General features: G+C 40.1%; 1 protein-coding gene across 10 annotated transcripts in view; it reads right to left on the bottom strand.

Annotated features, from left to right (window-relative positions):
- The window catches only part of TENM1 (teneurin transmembrane protein 1), a 1,405,227-nt gene that overhangs the window by 24,497 nt on the left and 1,359,594 nt on the right, over nucleotides 1-21,136 (bottom strand). For all 10 annotated transcript variants that reach the window (XM_030575184.1, XM_030575189.1, XM_030575193.1 and 7 more), the window contains 4 exons: nucleotides 12,045-12,411; nucleotides 9,814-10,324; nucleotides 3,556-3,728; nucleotides 1,856-2,091 (listed from right to left, as the gene is read on the bottom strand). In XM_030575184.1, coding sequence (XP_030431044.1) covers nucleotides 1,856-2,091; nucleotides 3,556-3,728; nucleotides 9,814-10,324; nucleotides 12,045-12,411 — 1,287 coding nt within the window. The remainder of the gene's footprint in view (nucleotides 1-1,855; nucleotides 2,092-3,555; nucleotides 3,729-9,813; nucleotides 10,325-12,044; nucleotides 12,412-21,136) is intronic.

Below are 21,136 nucleotides of genomic sequence, written 5' to 3'. Positions count from 1 at the left end.
TGGGACAGACAAAATGCATTATATACTGTACAGTACTCTACTGTACTATAGTTCGGAGACGCCCCTGGCTTCCCCACACAGGCACGGCCCGCTGCAGACAAGGACACTAGGAAGCACCTTGTGCGGCAGCAGCGGTAGATTCTCCCCAGAAGAACAGGCACCGACTTTGCTGGGAGATGCTCCAGGCCCGCCTCTTCTCGTTCTCGCTCCACTCCAGGCCCACCTCTTCCCACCCCCACTCCACCTCCTCTCTGCGCCCTCACTCCTCCCCCTCCCTCCCAGTGCTTCCCCTGCCGCCAAACTCTGTTTGTGTGGTGCTTAGGACTTTCTGAGAGGGAGGGGGAAGAGTGGAGACGTGGCGCTTCCCTGCTTCTCCCCCTCCCTGCCAGAAAGTTCTAAGCGCCGCCAAACAGCTGTTTGGTGGGGGGGAAAGCATTGGGAGGAAGGAGGTGGAGGTGGAGAAGACGAACTTGTGCAATGCTCCCTTGTAAAGTTGAGTATCAGGGGGTAGCTGTATAGGTCTGTATCCGCAAAAACAACAAGGGTCCGGTGGCACCTTAAAGACTAACAGATTTATTTAGGCATAAGCTTTTGTGGGTAAAAAATCTCAAGTCTTCAGATGCATGGAGTGAAAGCTACAGATGCAGGCATTATATAATGACATATGAAGAAAAGGGAGTACCTCTGTAACATTATATAATGCCTGCATCTGTAACTTTCACTATTATATTATAAATCTAATATTACTGATTGCTTAAAGCCCCTCCCCCCTCCTTTTTTTTTAAACACAAGTTAACAGTTGCTTTGGGTACTACTGTTAATCAAATGGTGAATGTGACCATCTGTCATTATCATCTGTGAATTCTCAGGAAGGAAAATACAAACCAAGGATGTAATGTTAAAAATGCTTGTTTATTAGGACCAGATTGTGACCTGGCTAATGCACTCGTGCAGGGAAATGAGGGATGCAAGTTGTATTGTGGATACCATAAGGAGAGAGAGAGAACAGCACCATGGAGGCATAGCTTTTGACTTGCCTTAATGTCCCCCTTCTGCCATACGTACTGGCAAGTGCAGTTCAGCAGTGCACCACTGAAGGTAATCTGCCCCAGGTACAGCACTGGGCAGCTGGCAGAGATTACCTCTAGCCCAGGAGCGGTGCCAGGGTTTCTGATGCTCTAGGCGGACGGCCATTTCGCTGCCCCCGGCGGTCCCGGTGGACCTACCGCAGTCATGCCGGCGGACAGTCCGCTGCTGGAAAGGCTCCGGTGGAGCTGCCACAGGCATGACTGCGGTAGGTCTGCCGGAGCCTTTAGACCAGAGCACCGTCTGCCAAAATGACTGCGGCAGCTCCACCGGAGCCTTTCCAGCAGCGGACCATCTGCCGGCATGACTGCGGTAGGTCCACCGGGACCGTGTGCCGCCCCTCCGCCAAAATAGCGCCCCCCAAAAATTCTGGTGCCCTAGGCCGTTGCCTAGGTCGCCTAAATGGTAGTGCCGGCCCTGCTCTAGCCAGAACAAGAAGGGAAGTCAGAATGCAAAGACTCACAATCTGCAATGGGGGCAGAGTACATGTTGCCCCTTGCCCCGGGCTTTTGCCACAAATCATAATTTAACCCTTAGCTGAAAAGAAAAAAAATGCAATTGTATCTGGAGGTCAAGTTTAACAACTAAAATAAATGGATCAGAATCCCTGTGAGCTTGGGAGAGACAATTTGTGTTTAAAATCTGTGGTTAAGGCCTAGCTCTAAAATATACTCTTCATTACAATTTTTATTAAAAAATAAATTCCAACAAGATTTAAGTCAGTTGTCTTCAGAAGAAATATTGCACTTTGCAAAAGAGGAATCCTTACCCGTAACCTTCTCTCAAATGCTGAGATATTGCCTTTGGTCTGCTCCTTCCTTTGCCTCCATTCTATTAGGTTTGAATTATGCTCTCCAGGTAATGAGATATTGCACTTTCCCAAAGTGGGGTTAACAACACCTGCTAGAATGTGGGGCTCTGTGTTCAGAGTGATCTCCATTCCGCTGGCAAATGTGACTCTCAGCGAACCATCCGGGCTGACCCGATAGATATTCTGCGTGTTGTCTGTCAATAAAACAAGATGAGGAGAGTTCAGTTCTCCACCTTTATGAAACAGATGTTAGATGTGCAAGGGTATATTTGTCCATGGTTTATAGGCAGCTGTATATATACCAACATCGGTATATGTTTGTAACCTGGAGGCTGCAGGTCTTCAGATATGTAAACAAATTTTCAGTAAATCTAGGCCTTATTATTTTCATATTGGAGGCATCCTACATCCTGAATAAAGGTCATCTGCCTTCAGATCATAGGCTTTTAAAAAAGTGAATTCATCAGGTTGGCTTTTTGGCCACTCTGACTGTATGCTGATGATTAGTCTGTTAGGGTCAATATACCACTAATATAGTAAAGCATAACCCTTAAATGAACTTAACGAAGAATTGAGGTCGAGTCTGACAGTTATTTTTTCAACTATCTAGAATAAGAACCTCTCCCCGGCTGAAAAGCCCTATTTCTGGTTGTGGGAGGATTTCCCTGGCATAGGTGCTGTGGAAATCAGTGATAAGGCTGCCTTCTGAGTACCCCCTCCACAAGCCCTGGCATAGAGAGCATGTCAGGGGTGCAGCTGGCGGCAGGAGGGGATGTGTCCTGGTGAGACCAGAACATGAAATGCTGTGAAGAATTTAGGCAGTGCTGCAGCCCACAGGGCACCCAATGGAAGCTGCCATAGGCTTAAATAGGCTTCAAGTATAATTAAAATTATGCTGCAGGCCCTGGAGCTGCCCTGGATTGGGACAATGCTAAGGTGGTTTAAAGCCATCTTAAGTCTTCCTTCCCCAGGCTGTGAATTCTGTGCTGCACCTATCAGGGTACATCTGCCCTGGAGCTGGAAGGTGTAATTTCCAACTCGATGAGACATACATACGGTAGCTTTTATTAGCTTGCACTCTAAAAATAGAGTGTAGCTGCAATAGCTTGAGCACCTGTCTACACAGAATCTTGGTATTCATGACCTACCTACATGCACTCAACAGCTGATATGGGTCACATTTTGTTGTCATTCCTATAAGAACCACTGCTAGAAGGTGGCGTTGCCAGGAATGAATTTCCCACATCAGCCACTGACAGCATTTCCATGTTACAGTGTCAATATGGCAAGTCAATCTTTTGCGGGGTATTTCTTAGAATGACAAAACTCACTGCATCAAAGTCAATTCTTACCACTTTGATACTGAGATACTAAATGGTGTTACGCATAAAGTCTAGAGATAGCAGAGGTTTCAAAAAACAGAGTGTATCCATTGACCCCTGAATACACTCATACTTGGAAGTGCACCCACCAATGGTCCACTGTTAGTAGTTACTTGGGCAGTATAATAAAATAGGAACTAGAAATTTGGGTTGAAGTTCAGAGGAAACAATCAGACAAAGTAAGGTGATTTTTTTTGGGCAAACTGATAAAAACGCAAGTGGCTACAGTTTCAAATTTAATAACTATGGCAAAAGAAACAGAGATACTTTAATTACCTTGTTTTAAAGTGTATATAGTAGAGGTAGCTGAGAAGTTTGTAGCTGTGATCACATTTTCTCTGTTTGAAGATTCAAGTTCTACTCTTGTTAGTTTTTCAACATCACTGTGGAAACTGCTGACTTCACCAGTTGGAAACGTTGCATTAGTCAGGTGGCCTTCAAGGTCATACCTGAGAAAACAGAAGATTCAAATGTTACAGAACTTTGGAGAGGGTCAATATAAATTTGCATGTGCTCCTATGAGCAATTATGGTGCAAGTTTAAATAATGCTGACTGCCAACACTGCACAATAAATAAAAAGGTAAAATGTTTAATTAATTGTTAAATGTTGTGTTAATTCTTCTACTTTTGAATTCTTTATCTCTGATTTGAGTTATATTTTTTAGTATTGCCAGATAAAATAGGTAATAGGTCACCTTAGTGTAAAACCACTGTCTAAATCACCTGTATCATGTTAAGTTGCAACATATACAATCCGTGGTGATTTAAACTTTCTTTGATGTGATACAGGAAAGCTGTCACTAGAGGTCACTCTGCATTCAGATAACTAACAATGACATTTTCTAATATTTGAATCAAATTAATCCTAGTTCTTAGATACTGCAAAATACAAACATAATATTTTGTTGCTGAATTTTAAATATTTAATATGTATGATGAAAAATTAAAAAAAACCCTACAGTTATAAGTAAATACATAGGATCCAATTCGCAATGGTTATGTTGCCTGCTTGGTACTTACTTGGATGAGTATTTCCCATGGGATTTCTTGAGTAAGAACTACTCAGCATAACACAGGACAGTAGTAACTGGACCTAAATATTTTAGATAACCCATATTTCATGTGCTGTGTGAACTATTTTATTTCAGGGAACATTATGTATATTCAAATCAGCCCACATTATGAAAAAGTGAATAATGCACAGACCTGGAACAACATCTCAAATGGATTTTCACTTCTACATATATGTTTGTACTCTTAACTGAGGTGACCTTCTGGACAGTAGTAAAACAGAATGAAAGCTTGGACAGAGGCTCACCCAAGATCTCAGTTAAACTGGTCTCTTTCAAGGCTCTCATGTGATTTTGTGGTTTTATTAATATAGTTACTACTTAAGATAATGTGATTTTTTTTCAAAATTAAAACTAATTCATATCTCATCACTACAAGTTGTTAACACATATTTAAGCAGTACTATTTGGAATTTAAATGATGTACAATAATATCCTTTTCACTTATAGCCAGCAGCTCGATGCAGATGATTTACTAACCTCGCTCTGAAAAAAATTATGCAGAACACCACTCTGTGCCTGGCACTAGTACACAATAAGGCCCAGTCTTATAGCTCCCACTGATGTGAATACTTCTGACCCATCCAAGTGGACGCATTGAAATTACAGGTCTACTTATCTGAGATAGGACTAGTCATGTGAGAAAGGGCATATTTCTGAATAGTTAGATTATTATATTTTAAAGTCTTTCTCCCCATATTTACAAAACACTATGAGGCCAGATCTCTGCTAGCGTGTCAAATGGTGTAGTTCCATTGACTTCAATGGAGCCATTCCATTTTACAGCAGTGATCTGGCCATGGTCTTTGTTTAATGTGCTGGCAGCATTGCTGTAGTACAAAAGACTAAATTAGCCAAACAATGTCCATGTGACCCTAGAAGTATTTGTGCATAAAATGAGGGAAGAAGTTTGGATTCCCCATAAAGAGAAAGAAGAGAAAAATACAGCAGATGTTCTTTTCAGATGGAAACATGTTTCAGACATAACTGCTGAACAACTTGCTTTTTTGCCAAATTAATTCCTCAAATGCTAGAAATATTATAGTTATCTCTCTCTGTTTTTCTACTACACTCATATATATTATGAACACTTACAGACATTCCACCCCCCATCCTGGTTGTATGGAAATTGACCAGCTTCCACAGCTGCTAGTTAACCTGACTAATTCAAATCACTATTGTTCATCATTAGAAAACTCTCCATTAAAGTTGGTCAATCATATTTCATTTCCTGCCTGATGGAACAGATGCGAGAGGCTAGCCTGAGCATTCAGATTGCCTATTTTTTATTGTCCCTTTATTGGAACTCATTTGAGAATAAAATTTAGGGTCTGATTCTGACACCTTAATGATGGCATAAATAACTCCCCATGCAGTTGTGCTGATGAAAATGGGACTAGAGGAAAATATGCTACTCAGGGTCAGTGTAGATGTGGACATGAATGATTATACATTTAACAATAAGGGCCAGATTGCAGAACGTCTGCACTGATGAACATGTATCCAAGTGAATGGTCTCATAGAATTTAATGGAACTACTCACAGAAGTGAGAATTCACCAATCTGAGTAAAGATTCCACAATCTGGCCATAAGGAGATCTTTTTCAGTCCTCTCCTAAAAAACCCCTGAAGACCAGATTCTGCCACCATTATTCATGATGAGTATTAATGTACCATGAGTACCATTCTTGGGATCAATGGGAATCATTGCAGACCACAATATGGTAAAAGTGTCAGAATCAGGACCTATTCATGTTAATTTAGGACTCAGTTACACAACCCTCACTCAGGTCAGTGACCATTTAATCTTGCAAGTAACCCCACTGATTTCAGTGGAACTACTCACATGAGGAAGTGCTCACCAATGAATGAGATGCACAATGGACAAGGTACATTCAAAGCTCATTTTCATTTCTATATACTGTATGTAGTTAAGGATAAGAATAAAAAAATAAAATGATTTAAAGGGAACTTTTTCTGATATGTGGTTTTTTTGTCCTACTTTTTAAAATGAGGCCCCTAACAAAAATCTCTCCCCTTTCATGGCTTTAATGATACCATATTAAAAAAAAAGATGACTGAAAATTGTACATTAGCTGCAATTTTATGCAAACGTTCTTTCAGCACTTCCATTTAATCAGATAATAGTAAATGGGTGACAAGTGCTTTTGTAGGTGGTTTTCCTCCCTCTTCATAATTTCTCTCAGAGAGGGAAACTGACATACAGGTAGATGTTCTGAACTATTCATTATCTTTGCTCGTGTTCCAATGTATGTATGATACATATTGTTAAACAAACTCATCCTTATTTCAGCTTGACAGTGTCGTGGTTTGAACTTTTAGATTTGAATGCAAATCTGGTTTAAAAAGCAAACATGATTTCAAGCAATTTCATTTGAAAGTTGTTCATATATTAATTCTCCTGGCCCCAACCCTATCTTTATGTAGGATTCAGCAGCAATTCAGATGCATCTAACCCTTTCAAAACATCTAATTTTCAAAATGAAAATCAAGATGCTTGGAATGTGGAAAGTATCCTGACCTATCTGGAAAATACTGTCTGAGTATACAATATACAAGGACTATCTTATCTTGTAAACCCCTCAGAGAAGGAGGGCTCAACTCCATCCTGAAAACCTGTGATATCAACTATAGTGCTAATTACTGTGTGTTGTCCCACTGACTGTAAATGTGTGTGTTATATTTCATCTGTCATGGGATTATTCACAGCAGTAGTAATTATTCTTGGAAGAAAAGCATTTGGGCCCTAATATAAACACCACTGGAAGTTACAAGTAATCACTGAAATCAACGGGGCTGTTTGGTATTTTTACTATTACTCCTGGCCATAAGGGTTTGCAGGGTAGGACCCTAATACTCAACCCCATTGGAAACACAAATTATAAATGGTCTTATGCTTCACCTGGAACATACATAATTATTACAGGTGAATCATTGATAGAAACATTAGTCATACTTAGATGGATGACTTTAAATATTTGACAAAAATATTTATGGCAGTATTGCATTTTTTATTTTTTATCATCTTCTTATTATTCTGTAATAGGAATACATAAATTCCACTGAACGATCGTAGAGAAAAAAAATAGAGTGAGCAAATAACAAATAGATGGCCTCTCCTCTCTTCCCCTTTTCACCACAGTGAAATCAGATTCTAGAATGAGTGAGGACAGTAAGTTACATCACCTGGAGTTGAAACAATGAAAGTGTGAAGAAATGTTTATTTTAGCAAAACTTCCTAATGCTAGTCATACATGTCATATTCATTTAGAATGTGCTCTTTTGAATTTCTTGTTGTCAGACAACGTTAAACCCCTTCAAGACCCAGGTGTCTCCAAGTGACGAAGTCTATCTGACATCCAATGGGGAATACTTACGAGAAGACTGAGCTCTTCAAAAATAATGTTACCATAAAGCTTGAGCTATGCTTGAACGAATAACTTGCGGGAGAGCAACAGACTCAAGCAATAATTCCATTAAAGTATTTTGAACCGAATGTCCTGTATACAATTCAGTGGGATGGGGTAAAAATAGCCAATGAAACCTGCCAAGAGCCATATACTTAAAAATAATCTGCTCTTAAAAGGTTATCTGCTACTCAAAAGAAAGATAAAGCCCTGGTAATTATTTTAAGAAGTAATAGACATGATCTGGAACTATAATGAAATCTTTTTGAAAAAGTGATTGACCAATGGCGTAGATCCTGATCCCATAGTTCTGATGTATTGAAATGGGACATGTCCATACTGTCAGAGTTATGACAAAGAAGTTAAAAATTAACTATAATACACATTATTGTAGATCACTGAATTCAATGATTCATGAAACACATATATATGCTTAATCTACATCTAAAGCTCTTATAATAAGTGAAAACATTGTCAGATCACTGTCACAACAGCACCCAAGACACAGTGAGCATTCTGGATTAATTTGGAGAGCATTATTTTGGTCCATTATAGTTGAAATTTGTACCAGTAAAATTCCTGAGATCAAAAGTTGAACTAGGAAGAACATATATGGTCCTGTTTTCCAGCACACCATCAAAAACATACGTCTCCATTTTAGTGGGTTTATGCCAACCCTTTTAATCTGTCTATGACAGAATTATAGAGGCCACGATGGGAAAATATCTTTGATATCCAATTGCAGCCTATGCAATGAGCAGCAGTTTTTCTCTGCATCAATCCCACTCAGACTTTATATAATATATTTCTGGAGCCTCTAATGATCGTGACTCAACTATCTTGCTAAGCAGTTTTGGCTATTACCTAATTCTCACTGTATTTTCTGCTTATATCTAACTCAATTATTTCCATTTTAGTCTTGGACCATAATTCATTCTTTTCACACTGTCCAATAAAGAAAACATTCTTTAACCTTCCTTCTTATTAGCACCTCTGAAATATCACAGTGTTAACATGCATAAGTTAAGCGATCACTCTTTGTATCCTTAACCAGCAACACTAAAATCAATTGGTAAAAAATAAGGAATCCTGAAGTGTCACACATCCCTTGAAGCAAACATAAACCTTTTCTTACGTGTAACCTCCCTCTGGGATGCCATCCAGTTAGTCTGAATGTTTGATAGCTCCTATATCCCCCTACTGCTTGACTGACACCTTTTGCCATCCTTTCTTGCTCTTTGGAAGTGCTTTCAAGTTTATATTTAGAGTCCATCACTCCTCAGACCTTTCTCCTGGACTCCCTTGCCGGTTATTATATATCCTCTTTGCCTACTGTAGGAAACTTTTCCATCTTTCTCTATCTCTGTGCTTTCATTCCTTTAAGATCCCCAACTTAATTTCCTCGTGCAGCACTCTCTCCAAGTTTAAGTCAAGTGTTCTGCTAACACTATTTCTCCATTCTTACTTTCCTCCCCAGGGCAAATTTTCTGCTCCATTTCATCACGTGCATCTTCACCTGCTCAACCACCTTCTGCTAACTTCCTGAGTAACAAAGCTACTGCCACAGCCTCTATTCTCATTTGTAGTCTCAACCACACTGATCAACACAATTAAATGAAATCCAAGATGCAAAAAGGTCCCTCTCCAAACAACGTTTTTTATGGACCCTCCTCATTCCCTCAGTTGGTTTCTAGACTTGAGCTCTCTCTCTCTCTGCTCCTCCAGCTGCTGTCTGACCAAAGTCACAAACACAGATTGCAGGGGTTTTAAATAACAAAAGGGCAAACAAAGTATAATTTCAAGTACTTTTTGTAACACTTAATACGTACTAAGTATTGTGCTTTCACATACAACAGGCTTTGACACTTAAGAATTAATACTGCTGTGTATTGTATAAGCTTATGCAACAGCTCTACATGTCTTGTATCGTGCCGAGTTATTAGAACTGGCTTGAAAAAATACAATTTTCATTCCAAACAGCATGCTTTATGAGACTTCAGAGTAAAGAAAAAAATGTTTAAAATTAGGAACTCACTCATAAACTGTTGTCCATCCATTCTCATTACTTTTGGTTGCTAGAAGACCTGTGTTGCCAGGATATGTCATCAGGGCTAAGCTGTAGCTTTGAGCATATACTTTTTTCAGAACACCATTGCTGCTTATTGTTAGCCAATACACCTGGCCTCCAGGCACCACTAGCCACAGAGGCAACCCACTAGCATCTCTGCGAATATGAACTGAATTCCCATTGCTGTTAGTGATTGTGGCAATGTCTCCTTCTCCATTGTATGTGAAATTGTAAATATAGTCCCTTGTTATCAGATTAAGTGTGTGAAGATGGGTCCCATTGGTGGTAAACTGATACAGTTCCTGGTCTGCTGGGGATGCAATCTCATAAATATTCATGTCACTGAGATGAGGCTTGTTTCGACTGACTGCACGGATGCGAATATTGCCAAGATCTGCTATGTACAGTGTGTCATCAGGAGAGACTGCTAGAGAAGAAGGTGCTTTCAGCTTTGCATCTTTGGCATATCCACCATCACCTGGAAAAGAAATATAATCCATAATCTCTGTGTTTACCCTTTCACAGTGTGAGACATCACACTCTGCCTCCAGAATCATTGATAAGAGTCAGTGAACCAATTTTTTTTTCAATGAATTTAAAACCCATTATCTAAAATGGTGTAATTCTGAATCAGCATCACTGAAAATTAACAATAAGATACAATTATCTCAGTTACACCAATTTTGCTAAATCCAAAAGCCTGCTGCTGAGAAAACTATTACATTGTACGATGCGAAAGCACAAAATAATGACAACTGAAGATCTTCTCCTCACTTCTTTCCCACTGTCAGACAGTCAAAGTACAATAATTCTATAAATAAAGTATCCAATCATAAAATAAATAGCAGTAATTTGGATACAATTACAAGTGGAGATTAGCTTACATTAAAAAAAACCAACCAACCCAACAACCAGTGTGTAATAAACTGTAGTACAGAACAAATGAGAAATATTAACCTTGCCCCCTTTCCAGCCAGCACTGGCAACTATCAGGACTAGACTGGACTGTGCTGCACATCTGTTCCTCCAGACTTTTCAGCCGGGGGGGGGGGGGGGGGGGGGGGGTCACTGTACCCTAAGGAGTGCTGGCAGAATCTCCATTGTTGTCCTTTACTAGCTGAATAAGGTCATACTGAGTTGAGACTTCTGAGGTCAATCTCACCTATATTTGAAACTGATGTCACTCAGAGGTGTACTTGGTGCTTTCATGACTACTGCAGTGTGACGTGTCAATGAACCAAACCCTTTGGCCCACACGTGTTTGATTTTTTTCTCTCTTCATATCAGATGCAAACAATGCTTTTTGGTCATTAACGAACCCCTGGCACCAAGGAGGCGTGTTAATTCCAGTCCTGGCCGAATTCCAATCTGTGTAATTACAGCCAGCCTATCGACAATTCCCCCCTGTAGTACTGTAATTAGATACAGTAACTCTGCTCTCTTATCTAAAATGTTGTGCTGTGTTGCTCTGCCCTGTTAAACTGCTACCATGTTTCCTGCCAGAGATGACTGCATTGGAGTGGTGGATGAAGACTGAAACAAATGATTGCATTCTCCTCTCCCACAGCATTTATGAAGGAGGTAGTCATAATTTGGCTCCCAGTATTCTGGTGTGTGAAGGAGGGAGCAGCTTGCGTTGCCAGAAGTGTTGACTGGCACACACAGTATGTCTTGTGCCAGAGGGATGCTGGCTACACCACTTAAAATGTGCAGCAAGAGGCAACTTTTGAACATCCTCTGTGGTTCAGGTTTAGAGGAGGCATAAAATAGGGTTTTACATTCTATGTGAAGCACTTTGGGACACTCAATAAAAAGGGCTATGTGCACTCCAAGTAATTAGCACTGAAAGGTAAATTCCAAGCTCTGATGGAGGATGGTGATATCTGAAAATGGATAAGCAAAACTGACATGTAAGGTAGGCTCAGCATGAATTTAGATCTGTGCGTAACGATCTGCTTCAAAACAGGGTAGACAAAGCCCGCCCGGACGCTCCTTCAGTGCCTAGTGTGGAAAGATACACATTTATTTGCTGCTTAATTAAATGAATTCAAAAAGATTTGCCGAACTGTTACAGAATTTTTTAGCTTCTCAAGGAAAAAGAACCATTTAACAGTTTTTTTCTTGCAGATACTGTAATCCAAACCAAGACTATGGGCTCTCAACAAAATAGGGAAGGAAGATGATTAGCCTCTGCTCACCTGAGAAACAGTCACAATTTGGGTCAATCTTGCAGTCACAATCTGTTGGGGCTCCAGCAATTATGGAGATCTCTCCATTTGTTGTAACTTGCTGTATGCGGTTTATCTTTCTTTCATCTGTCTCAGCAATGTATAGTGTCCCACTGTGAGATATACTGATTGCTCTAGCTGATTCCAGGGTTGAATGGATTGCCACCTTGCTGACCAAGAAATGATCCATGCCTGGTACCTGGCAGTGAATAGGGCGACCCGCAATAATTCGCACACGCTTAGTCTCAGAAATCTGCAGCACAATGTTATTGTCCAGTACATACAATGAGTTGTCTATAGGGTTGACGGCAAGGTCTGTTGGCCACTCTAACCGCACCTGCAAAAAGAAGACTAGATTTGATTAAGTGGATTTTTTCTCCCTCAATACCACTCTCCATAAAAGTCTTATGATGGGTACAAAAGAAAAAAACAAAAGAAAGAAAGAAAATGAATTCACAATGTTTTCTGCAATATGATGATATCCATTTTTATTATAATGTTCATTGTGATTAACTTATGTGGCAGTTAACACCCACAAAACACGTAATTACTGCTTTTTAAAAAGAGAAGCAAGTGATGGGTACAACCTTCAAAATAATATCAGGGAATATACTCCATTTAAATAACCATAGGAGGACCCATTTATACACATGCTTTTAAACTGTGCTCATTACCATGGTATCTGGGCACCTGGTGGTCTTTGGATGTCATTGGTGTTCCATTATATTACAACTTCAAGCTTGTTTGTCTGGTTGTCAAAAAGTTTCAGCAAAGCATTTTCAAATGGTGGGCTCATTTCTAGTATTAATGTGGAAAAAATGCTTATTTCTATTATAACTTAGCATCATCTGAAGTTTAAATGTACTATTTGCACAAGCCCATCATGCAGATAAAAACACACACAATTCATGTTATGCAACATCAGCCAGAAAATTTTCCAAGTTTGAATGTTATTGTTTCAAGATTGCAGCGAGCTTTGGCAGAGTGAAAAACTAGCAAGGCACTGTCAGTGTTATAACACTGACTGACTGACTGCTAGGCCAAGAGGAAAACCTACAGAGCAGAAGAACAAGATATTTTTTCAATGCTTATTAAATAAGAGAGGAACATTAATAAGTCTTATCTACCATCCCAACTATTAGCTAGTTAATTCTTCATAACACAATACAGTATCTAATTAATCATAAGTACTTGTAATGATTGTATTTTTTTATGAATACCATATTTCAGTGGTGGATTAAGTAATACCTATATGTTTATGGTTAGATTTTGCCCTGTACAATATGGGAGGGAGTGGTAAGGATCAGTAGGAACCTCTTTCTTCAGTGCAGCAGCAAAAGCAAGATTTCCAACATAGTGCTCAAAACAGTGCTAGAGGCATGACCCCAGTGCCATTGTTTCTGGTGCATCATGACCGTTGGGAATATGGCCTGCCAGCTAGGGGGAATGGCCAGTACCTTTCCCATTCATCTAGCTCACATGCTGCTGTCTGCCACATGTTAGCGAGGGCTACATTCTGCTATGTTTCAAAAGAACACAGCAACATGTTCCCTACCGTGGTTCTTCCTGGGAATCTTGGCCTGGTCAACAGGCTTTTAGAAAACCCACTCCTCCTCCCAGTGCTGGCCAGGAGAAAATTTGAACCATAGTGTCACTACTGAAGGGTCAAATAAGAATAAAGCCATGAGGGTTACATTCTAGCCTGTTTTTACTGTTAGTGTTTCTGAAAAAAGAGATGATTTCACCTGAACGGGACTTTCCAAGTTAAATATTTAAAACATAGTAATGGGGGGAGAGATAGCACAGTGGTTTGAGCATTGACCTGCTAAACCCAGGATTGTGAGCTCAATCCTTGAGGGGGCCATTTAGGGATTTGAGGATTGGTCCTGCTTTGAGCAGGGTGTCATAAACAGATAGCTAAGGGTTAATGTCTCTTACACCTAGAAAGAAGTTCCTGAAACACCTGACCAGAGGACCAATCAGGAAACCAGACTTTTTCAGATCTGGGTGGAGGGAAGTTTGTGTGTGAGTCCTTTGTTCTTGGGTCTTCTGCCTGTACTCTCTTGGCTATGAGGAGTGAATTTTTCTATTTCCTGCTTTCTAATCTCCTGTTTCCAAGTTGTGAGTACAAAGATGGTTTGTTGTTTTGTATTTACATGTCTATAGTTGCTGGAGTGCTTTGAATTGTATTCTTTTTGAATAAGGCTGTTTATTCAATATTCTTTTAAGCAAATGACCCTGTATTTGTCACCTTGATACAGAGAGACCATTTTTATGTATTTTTCTTTCTTTTAAGACCTGTTGGAGTTTTTCTTTAGTGGGGAATCCAGGGAACTGAGTCTGCAGCTCACCAGGGAATTGGTGGGAGGAAGAAGTCAGGGGGAAATCTGTGTGTGTTAGATTTACTAGCCTGATTTTGCATTCCCTCTGGGTGAAGAGGGAGGTAATTCTGTTTTCCAGGACTGGGAACGGGGAGGGTGGAGTCCCTCTGTTTAGATTCACGGACCTTGCTTCTGTGTCTCTCTCCAGGAACACCTGGAGGGGGGAAGGGAAAAGGTTTATTTCCCTTTGTTGTGAGACTCAAGGGATTTGGGTCTTGGGGTCCCCAGGGAAGGTTTTTGGGGGGACCAGAGTGCCCCAAAACACTTTAATTTTTTGGGTGGTGGCAGCTTTACCAGGTCCAAGCTGGTAACTAAGCTTGGAGGTTTTCATGCTAAAACCCATATTTTGGACGCTAAGGTCCAAATCTGGGACTAGGTTTATGATACAGGGGTTGGACTAGATGATCTCCTGAGGTCCCTTCCAACCATAATAATGTATGATTCTAAATAAATCAATAAAATGTGACATATTCCATGCAGAAGATTTTGTGGTAACTATTACTTTGTTCTTGTTGCTGTTGTGCTTCATTTTTTCACTGTGCTAATTAAAACCTCTATGAATTCAGAGATTGTAGAGGCTAATGTAAGACTCAGCATTAAGGAATGACATATGGTGAAGAGTATGGGTATCCCAGGATACCGGCCTATCTGAGATCTGCTGAGGCACCAGGCTGAAGGAAAATCTGTTCAGTTACTCAGGATTCAGTATTTCCTGAATAGGCTCATTCTAAGAAATATGTTGCTGGTTTGATAATTGATGTTTTTCTAAAGTGAGGGCAACGTGACTAACATGTGTCGCCCTGGGTGGTTATACTGGCTACATTGTAGAATTAGGGAAGCTCACTGAATGATCAGATTCCTTCTTTTACTCCATTTTGATAGATAGCATAATAACTGGCATTAAGACTGATGTTGCTGGGTTCAAGATTTCTACTGCAGCAGGTGGCTGAGTCATTCCAAATGATGATAGATGGGGTGAAACAGTTGGAAACAGATTCCAGTTGTAGAGGGGCTCATTTCATTTTCTTGGTGACTTTTTGCTCTCTACAGCAGGAGTTAGGGCTGGATTTATGTATGGCTTCAGCCTTCATTCTAGTTTCCTCTTTTCAAGTGAGGGATCATTGTGAAGTTGAACAAAACTATGTAGGAACAGAAAATAATGCCTAAAAATAGACTTAGAGGGCCTGATAAAATATGTCTTCAATGTACTCATATTGCAGAGATGTTGTACAATTATAAAAAGCAAAAAACACATTAAAGGTAGCACGAAAGAAACACCTACTTCCCTGCTTCTTCCTCATAGTTCGCTTTGGTGTAGAGATGATCTGTGATAAACCATGGCTGTACTAGATCATGTGCTGGTTGTGGAAATCTCAGGCTGAAACAACTATTTTCACCATAATTATATTTGTTTGTGTGAGACAAAGGAGATGCTCCACCATAATATCTGCAAAGTCTTGAAGCTGGTTTTATTTTGCGAGTGGACACCACTTTTGCTCAGTGGCTAATCTGCATTCCTCCCACTGTGAGAAAATACCTGTGACTTTGCAGATTTTAGTAATTTAGTAAATTCAAGCCAAGCTATCAGCTTCTCTGATTTTAGGCTAATAGGTTTTAATGTGACTGATTTTTAATTTAAGTCAAAGGCACCTAAAATCTAGAGGGCCAGATCTCCAGTTGAAGTAAATCAGTATAGCTGCAGTGACGTCAACAGAGGTTTGTTGATTTAGATCAGCTGAGGATTTGGCATATGTTGATGGATGCTTTTTTGTGTATATTGAAATAAACAGATGAACTATTAGTTCAGGAGACCTGTACAGTTTTTGTTACTAAGGGTCAATGTCTCTTCTCTGTTACCTTTGTGTAAATTCGAAATATGTGCTGAATCTAATGGAGTTACTCTAGAATCACACTGGTGTATCACAACAGAATTTGGCCAAATAAGCTAATAAGATCTTTATTTTTCCTAACATGATCGGGAAATTCAGATACATCTGAGCAAATACTGCACCATGTTTGTTAGATTCAATGATACCTTGAAAATGCACTGGTTATTCTACCTCTTTGTATTGTTTTCCATCAATCAAATTACCCTCTGGCAGTTCTCTGTGACTAAACAGCCAGTTGGTGCTCCATCCAAGTCTAATACACAAATTACAGAGGACCACTCCAATTCCTATTTGATTTGACTGTGCCTTGTGGCTATTAAAAATCTGTTCATATAAAAGCCCTTCAGTTAGAGTTAGAAGTTTAGGCATGATATTATGCTTTAATTGGAAGTGGTACTTCAAAACCCTGTATAAACAATCTTTCCCCCTTTTATATTTATTTTTCTTATTTCTTAAAATTAAGACAACTGTAAATGGTATTTTTATTATTTGAAGCGCTGTTGCCTTTCAAACAATCTAACTGAATGAATGTGGCACTGCGGATTATCCTGGAGTAAATGTAGGCTGGTGAGGTAACAGTTAAGGTCCAATCCTGCATTCCTCACATACCCAAATTGTTGGGCGACACTCTAGTTTTAGTTCATTGGGGGCTACAATGCAATGGAAATGGATGCAAGGTGAAATGATAGCTCCAACAGTCATCATTTTTGCATATTTATTTAACATGCAGTTTTTGTGGGATTCTGCTTTTAGATGGCAACTTCTTGTGTTGCCTCTACTGCTGCTGAGAGTTAGAGTCAATGCCTTGCTGGGGAAGTGCAAGATTAACTCCTGCTTGCCTGGCTTTCTAAATATTTTTAACGCAGATATTTTAGGAAGGAGTATGCACTTAAATCACAGATATGTACCTGAAACCTTAATTTTGGCTTCATCACATTTTTTTGTCTGGCATAGCTATATTAGATAGGCTAGAGAACTCCCACTGAATTCAATGGTAATTTTTTGTGCATAAGATACCTCTTTCATGCTAACATTAGGGTGTTCTTTGCTTTTGAACCCTTTACTGTGCTTTTTTCCCTTCAAATAAGTTGGCTAATTAAAAAAGACAAGTATTACAACCAAATAAAGAGTTCAAGTGGCTTGCTAAACACGTACAAAATAATGTCAGTATTTTGTATGTGCTTAGCAAGCCACTTGTGCTTTTTATTTAGTTTTATTAGAAGAAAAAAAACAACCCATTGAACCTAATGGCCATTATTAGAGAGCACCAAAGGTTTAAGTGTTGGGGCACAGGATTTCTTAGCACTTGGATACATTTCATTCATCAGTGATTAAGACAGGCCACATCAAATTCACAGCATAGGATGCACTGTTTCTTTGATTTCTAGCTATGCCTGGTTGGTATATTTTAAGTCAATTTCATGTAGCAGCATGAAATTCCTGCCAAAAAGATGTTTTTCTCATAGCACAGCATGATGGATTACTTCCCATCTATACTGCTCAGCCCTGAGCACTTCCATTTATGCTAAATCAGTTTCTTATTCCATTTTGGATAGGCATCTTCAAACTTGATCCTCCATTTAACTTTTGCAACTAATCTAGTTTTTTATCTCCTCCTATTCAGAGAGACCTACAGCTACTGTTTCAACGGAGGCCAAAACGTTTTCAATCAACAGACTGTCCTTTTATATAGTCTGCCTTTCTCTTCTTGTGTTCAAAACCTTTGCCCATTAAAACCATTTGGCTGATTCCTTTCATGTAAGATCAGATTTTCATGAAGTCCATTTTTGGTCAATTGCTGGAGGCAGGACAGCCCTGCTTCCCTAAACTCTCTCCTGAATGCCTTGATACATTTCCTTCTGTTTTCTCAGAGTTGACATTTGTGGATATTTTTTCATCATTTTCTGACAGTTTGCTCTCTCTTCTAGGACCTTTCCTTTTGTTGACATTGCCAGTTTCTCTCAGAAGCCTAGAATTTTTTTAAAACAATATCTGGAGAGAGAATTTAGCTCACTGCAGTCAGGCACTTGGAGGACTCTTCCTTATGGTAAGACTACACCCTTCTACTTGTTTCATAAGAAGTCTTTGCTTCTGGTGCTCTTACTATTGCAGGATTATACAACTCAGTTACAGCAGTTATTGCATTTAAAACGTATATATTCATTGATCTCCTGCATAAAGCCCAAGTAAATGGGCTTTGTGTGGGGAATGAGGTGGGGAATGCAGAATGAAATCTACCTTTGTAATTAGGAGAGTAGCTTGGCAGCCTCTAGGCAGCTGCTATAACAGTCTCTTAGCTTCACATCCTTTGGTCAGAGGTTTGTGCCCACTAGTTCCATCTAAACATAGATCTACTCGTCTCCTGGCCTGCTCATCCACCTTCCATGCTGACTTATTCAGAGTTGAGATGGAACCCACCACTCTAGCACATAGGGGTGCAAAGGACCTGTGCACAGCCATGCAGCCTACACAACCCCTGCACACAGTTATTATTGGAATTTTAAGGCAGAGGAGGACTTGTGAGTGCCCTCTTCAAGGGAATATGTTTCATTATGTATGAACTGTCCATCAATGGAAAAATAAAAAAGCCTTTTTCCCTGTTAGAAAGCAGACCCAGAAAACATTCTTTGCTATTGGATGAATTTAGTTCCCTAAATTCTAAACTGATATATGAGGCAATTAGAGAGAAGAGATAACACAAATCAATTGCAGTTTTTATGTTTATTGCAAAGCAATCACCATTTTTATTTTTATATTCATGGAACAAAAACCTTTGAGAGAGAAGACCATTGCCTATGACATCAACTCTAAATGGCTCAGTTAAATGTCTTACCATCCCCCCTTATCTCTAAACTAATTGAACACATTTACAACCTCTGCCTTGAGTTCCTCCTCTCTAACTCCATCTTTCAACTTGGTTTCTGCTCCTTTCACTCCATTAAACTGCTCTCACCAACATTTCTAGTGACCCCTTTCTAAGAAAATTTCATGGCCTATATTCCATCTTCATTTTCCTTCATGCCTCTGCTGCCTTTGACACTGTCAGCCATTCTCTCCTTCTCAATACCTTAACCTCTTCGGACCAGCACAATACCGTCCTTCTCCCAGTCCTCCTCTTGCTTTGGCAATGCCTTTGTCTCACCTCTCCACTTTCCAGGGTCTCGCTGGACTCTGTCTTTGTCCCTCTCCTCATCTTGCTTTACACTCTTTCTTTTGATGATCTCTCCTGCTCACACAGTTTTAAAGATCATAGGTGAAATCCTGGTCCCATTGAAATCAACAGCAAAACTCCTGTTGCCTTTAGTGGAGCCAGGATTTCACTCTATCTTATTTAGTAATAGAGTAAAATTTTCAAAAGCTCCCAAGTTTCACTGACTTTAAAAATCAATGGAACGTAGATTCTTAAGTCATGTAGGTGCTTTTACACAATGTGCTCATAATTTGTACAGTTTCTGGTAAATAACTATTTGTCAAATAACCATCAGTAACTTACAAGGTCTCGCTATCAGTTAACTATCATTATCTAGGGATGTATGTATGCTCAAATCTCCTAGAGGGGCCATAGTATCTCCCCTCTGCTCTCTTCATTGTGGGGTGAGGAAAGATGGGGTATGACACAAAACCTTGACTGGCTCCATAATAGCATCATTGATTGACAGAGCCACCCTGGTGAGTTCTGTTGAAGCCGAAATATTCACCAGGTTGTGGGATTTCTCATGGGCCTCCTGAATATCTAGGACTATGGCTATCCTTTTTTAATATATCCTGGTGAGCTCTATAATGATTTGGTGGGAAAGAATTGCTCACTGCCTCTACCACCTCAGCTCGTGATGAGGAAGAGGAAACACACAGATGTTGAAACAGGGTATGCTCTATCTCCTCTGCTGGAGGAACTACTAAGATGGCTTCCACCGGTTTGGTACCAGTCCTAGTCTTGACAACAGGAAGATGTTGTCTCCAGTGCTGATGCTCTCAACATGTGTCCTAGGAAATAGAATGAGGTGGATGACCTGGCAGCTGGAACCCAGTGGGACTATAAAGTTCATTGACATGTTGCTGGGACCCCATCGCTGACCAGGCCATTGTCCCTTGTCTGATGGTCACTGCTGAAGTTTTTGTCAGAACCATGGGACACACGTCTATGACGCAGGATGCCTCTACTGTCTAGCTTGGATTCATAGGACCCAATCTCTGATTCTGAAGAAGATGAAGAACCTGAGTCTTCCAGTAATGGGTGAGCAGAACCAGTCAGTACTGAGGAGATACAGCCAGAAACTAGGGATGGTGATACAGGAGAAATCATAGCTGGCTTCTCCCTCATTGGTACCATCTTCCGAGATAAGTAAAGTGTAGGTGGCATTGGCATCACATGCTTCAGAGAAGCTGGAGTAGGGTCCTTAGGTATTGGTACTGACTGAAGACCTTCTGCACCACTGGGGAAACTGGTACAAAAAGGTTAAGTAGCTCTTAAGTAGGTATCTAGCAGCTGCATACACCTCTGGTGTCAATGGTACCGTTAATGCCTCTTAGCTCTAAGGTACCAGAAGGTAGCCTGAAAAAGCTGCACTGGGCACTTTGGGGGTCAATCTTGACAGACCTGGCACAGGCCCTGGAGCTGATAACCATTTCCTAGTTGAAGAGTGTTTTAAAGAGTGCCTCCTTTCAGCATCTGTTCCAGAACCTTGCTTTTAGAAGGCTTCACTATAATGGGTCATGTTGAGTGAAGTACTGAGTCCCTGGAGGTCTTGTGCGTCTTACTTGGCACCAATGACAGTGATTGAGTTTTTGACCC

This window comes from Gopherus evgoodei, chromosome 9 (assembly GCF_007399415.2).
Source record: "Gopherus evgoodei ecotype Sinaloan lineage chromosome 9, rGopEvg1_v1.p, whole genome shotgun sequence".
Classification (NCBI taxonomy): Eukaryota; Metazoa; Chordata; order Testudines; family Testudinidae; genus Gopherus; species Gopherus evgoodei.
The sequence above is the reverse complement of the archived record's forward strand: the minus strand, read 5'-3'. Positions and strand labels throughout refer to the sequence as shown.